The sequence below is a fragment of the Triticum dicoccoides genome, chromosome 3B (genome assembly GCF_002162155.2).
Source record: "Triticum dicoccoides isolate Atlit2015 ecotype Zavitan chromosome 3B, WEW_v2.0, whole genome shotgun sequence".
Lineage (NCBI taxonomy): Eukaryota > Viridiplantae > Streptophyta > Magnoliopsida > Poales > Poaceae > Triticum > Triticum dicoccoides.
The window spans coordinates 849,044,642-849,048,532 of record NC_041385.1 but is presented as its reverse complement, the minus strand read 5'-3'; the positions used below and the strand labels follow the sequence as shown (position 1 = coordinate 849,048,532).

The window sequence follows — 3,891 nt, the reverse complement described above, 5'->3', positions numbered from 1 at the left end:
TCCACTCTGAACGGTAGCGCCAACTTCTGCACCACCACTGACAATTATGAAGTAGAAGGCGTCCAGCTTGGTTGCAACCCTTCGTCCTGGTAATTTTCTTTGTCTTTCTTACCCTGCTTTGGTCATTTACTAACTGTAGCTGGTAAATTGTAAACTATGTTTCTGGTTCAATTTTGCTCCATTTCCACTGCATTTTCTTCTCCACTCTGAACTACAGCTCTGAATAATTCCCCACTCTGAACTGTAGCTCTGGTTCTGCGGTTAATTAGTTCTGCCTGTGCTGCAGTTGTGGTTCTGGACCAGGACAAGGTGACGGACCCCTTCATACTGGTAATGTTATCTGCCTTTCCTAGTCTACTCTGGTGGATCTCTCACATCTTCCAAAATCACGTGTCCAGTTGGTACATTTGGCCATTTGCTAATTATTATCTTTCTGGTTCGCCTGACAGATCTCTGGTCGCTTGGGAGAACACTGGTGTTGAGGCTGAAGCTTCAGAGACTGCGTTGCTGCTGCCGTTTTGGTTGCCATCACAGTCGTTTGGTCCCTCACGAGGCTGCTGTCACCGCGCCACAGTCTTCATTCGACAACACCAGGTGTGTCCTGTTTCCTCTCTTGTTATTTACATCTTTGGTTTAGCTCAAGCACAGCCATTAACACCACCCACTAGTTTGCGGTGCAACCTATATCTGTTACACAAAATGGAGGCGACGTCCATCAGCATTAGTAAGTCCGTACTGAGCGGGGCGCTCAAATATGCCCAGTCGGCTGTGGCCGAGGAGGTGGCTCTGCAGCTTGGTGTGCAGCGCGACCACTGCTTCATTTCGGACGAGCTCGAGATGATGCAGTCGTTCCTGATGGCTGCGCACGAGGAGCGAGACGACAATAAGGTGGTCAGGACTTGGGTGAAACAAGTCCGCGATGTGTCCTACGCCGTCGAGGACTGTCTCCATGATTTCGCCGTTCGTCTTCAGAAGCAGTCTTGGTGGCGCATCCCTCGCACGCTGCTAGACCGGCGTTGTGTGGCGAAGCAGATGAAGGAGCTCAGAATCAAGGTGGAGGATGTCAGCCAGAGGAACCAACGGTACCACCTCATCAAGGGTTCTAGCTCCAAGCCTACCTCCATTGTTGGGCAGCCTACCATCTCAGGTACAACGATGTCGGCTGCCGATGATGCAAGGCTACTGCAGCAGAAAGCAAAAATGGATCTCGTCAAGTTGATCAATTGCAAGGATGATGCACTTCGAGTGATAGCGTTGTGGGGCACAAGTAGTAGTGATCTGGGGGAGATATCCATCATTCGAAGTGCCTATGCAGATCCCATGATACACAAGAATTTTGATTGCTGTGCTTGGATCACATTGATGTGCCCTTTCAATCAGACAGATTTCATTCGAAGCATCATTAGGCAAATTCATGTTAATTCTCTTCAAGAAACAGGAGAAGAAGGAAAATCAGCTATTGGGGCCCATGTTTTGAGGATGATGGCGATGATGAAAGAAGATGGTTTGGCTCATGAGTTCAAGAGATATTTGAATTTCAAGAGTTACCTAATTGTACTCAATGGCATACACACCATTGAAGAGTGGGATTGCATTAAAACATGTTTCCCAAGCAACAAGAAAGGAAGTCGAATCATAGTATCCACTGAGAAAGTTGAAGTTGCAAGCTTATGCATAGGAGCAGAGGATGAAGCTCTGGTGCATAAGAAGTTATTTGTGGATCGATCTCTTTATGCTTTCTATAGTAAGGTAATTTCGATGTCCTGAAAATTGTCAAATTAATGCTCCTCCTGTTAAGTTTGTTTAGTGCCGCAACTAATGGTTGACATAATCAACTAGCTTGGATTGTGTTTTCCTGAAAGTTTTAGGTTAATAGCCATTCTACTTAGTTTAATTAAAAAAATATTTTTTCTTTTTCATGGGAAAGAATTTGTAGGATTTATGTACATTTTACTTACGCAACTACTGAGATATATAGTAACCTTGATTTATCAAGGTCAATGTGCATAAATGACTCCTTGTGGTATTTATACATCTCCCCCTCCACCCTCCATCATCTGTTTGCATTGCATGTCATCTGCCTTAGCCTTAGATCCAATCTCGTACTCCATTGGTTTTCTAGCTCAGGTCCTCAACTCGTGTGGAGTTATTTGGCTTCCTATACTTATCTAGGGGCCACTGGTCAGCAACCAGCAATGAATTATATCCTCTCCATTTTTGACACCAACGAAAGGTTCCAACCACTTGAATTTTGGAAAGGTTCCAACCACTTCAACTCTTAACAGTGTTTCAAGTAATCAATGATGGAGAATCCAAGTACCTATTTTACCCGTAAACTCTTTCATATCATAATATTTTGTTTGATATTCTACATGTTGAAGTATTGTGCCCAACATCATATCCAACAACTTCCCTACATGTATATATACTCCCAATATACTTTCTTTTCTTTTTTGTCCTACCTAACAAACTACATGATTTGTTAGAGATTTCCAATTCCTTTTAGAACATAAAGTATTATATGAAAAATTACAAAAAACTTAAAAGAGGACAAAATATTATCATGTGGAAATGAAGGCAACACCTAAGCATTAATCGTGTGCTTGTGTTTAGGTTTCTCAGGAGGAAAAAGGGTCCACCTCTTATGTAGCCCCTAGCATTGTTAACAGCTCTGCACACAAGAACATCCTCACTCGTATGGAGACAATGGCTACTCTAGAGGAATCTCGCCTCATCGGGAGAGGGAATGAAAAAGAGGAAATCGTCAAACTAATCTCAAATGAAGATCGCCAGCAATTTCATGTGTTCTCCTTGTGAGGAATGGGTGGTATTGGAAAAACAACACTAGTGAGGGATATCTATCAAAGCCAAGAGATTAGTAGCATGTTTGATAAGCGTGCTTGTGTCACAGTCATGCGTCCATTCAATTCAGCAACACTCCTTGAGAGCTTAACTATGCAATTTAGAGATAGAAATGAGACAGATTTAACAAGATGTTTGGAAGGGAAAAGATATTTGCTTGTTCTTGATGATTTGTGGTCCATAGGAGAGTGGGATGCTATAAAAAAATATTTGCCAGAAACGACAGCAAGCTGCATAATAGTCACCACAAGGGAAGAGAATATTGCCAAGCACTGCTCAAAGGATGGAATAAACATATACAAGCTGAACCATCTGGGCCCTGATGACGCATGTACCCTCTTCACCAAAAAGGTAAAAATGAAGTAGTGTCATGCTCAATTAGTTATTCTGTTAATCCTCTCCTTGTTATTTCTCTTACTGCTTTAAACTTCACAAGCAATATATTTGTGAGTACATATAACAGAACTATAAATTCAACTTGCTAGGCCTTTGTCCACTAGAAAATTTGAATTGCCATTTGGTAAAAATCTCGCGCAATAGCTAGAATGATACATATAAATACAAAGGACTACATAATACATAAACTATGATTACAATAAGGTGGAGACATGATAATCTGTGTAGTTATAGTTAGGTCCAACCAAATAATTTGTGGATTTTGTAGCTGTCAAAGTGAAGTAGGATATCCCTGTTCACTGAAATAATTTGTGGATTTAGGTCCAACCAAATAAGAATCTTTAGCCACTCACAGGCTTTGTCTTTGGTTCAGTCCTCTTTAAATCAAGTCACTCGGACGGTCTGAAATTAGTGGTTGTCCCCTTCCTCTCGGGCTCTCGCGACCGCGTCGCCCCCGCGGGCGACCGGCCGCGCCCCGAGCTCCTTCTCCAGCGACCCCCCCCTCCTCCTTCCCTCCCCGCCGCCGGGCCTGGCCCGGGCGACGCTGGCGGCGGCGGCCACCGCGCTTTTCCCCTCTCGGCTTCCTCTGGCGCGGGACGGAGCGGGATGGGGGGTGTCCCTAGGCGGCGGCGG

The 3,891-nt window shown here is 43.9% G+C and overlaps 1 protein-coding gene and 1 pseudogene across 1 annotated transcript in view; both read left to right on the top strand.

Annotated features, from left to right (window-relative positions):
* Window positions 1-482, top strand: part of LOC119280303 — a 2,574-nt gene extending 2,092 nt beyond the window's left edge. The window contains exons 8-10 of the mRNA XM_037561200.1: window positions 140-149; window positions 248-330; window positions 450-482. Coding sequence (XP_037417097.1) covers window positions 140-149; window positions 248-330; window positions 450-482 — 126 coding nt within the window. The remainder of the gene's footprint in view (window positions 1-139; window positions 150-247; window positions 331-449) is intronic.
* The window catches only part of LOC119278906, a 10,582-nt pseudogene continuing 6,697 nt past the window's right edge, over window positions 7-3,891 (top strand).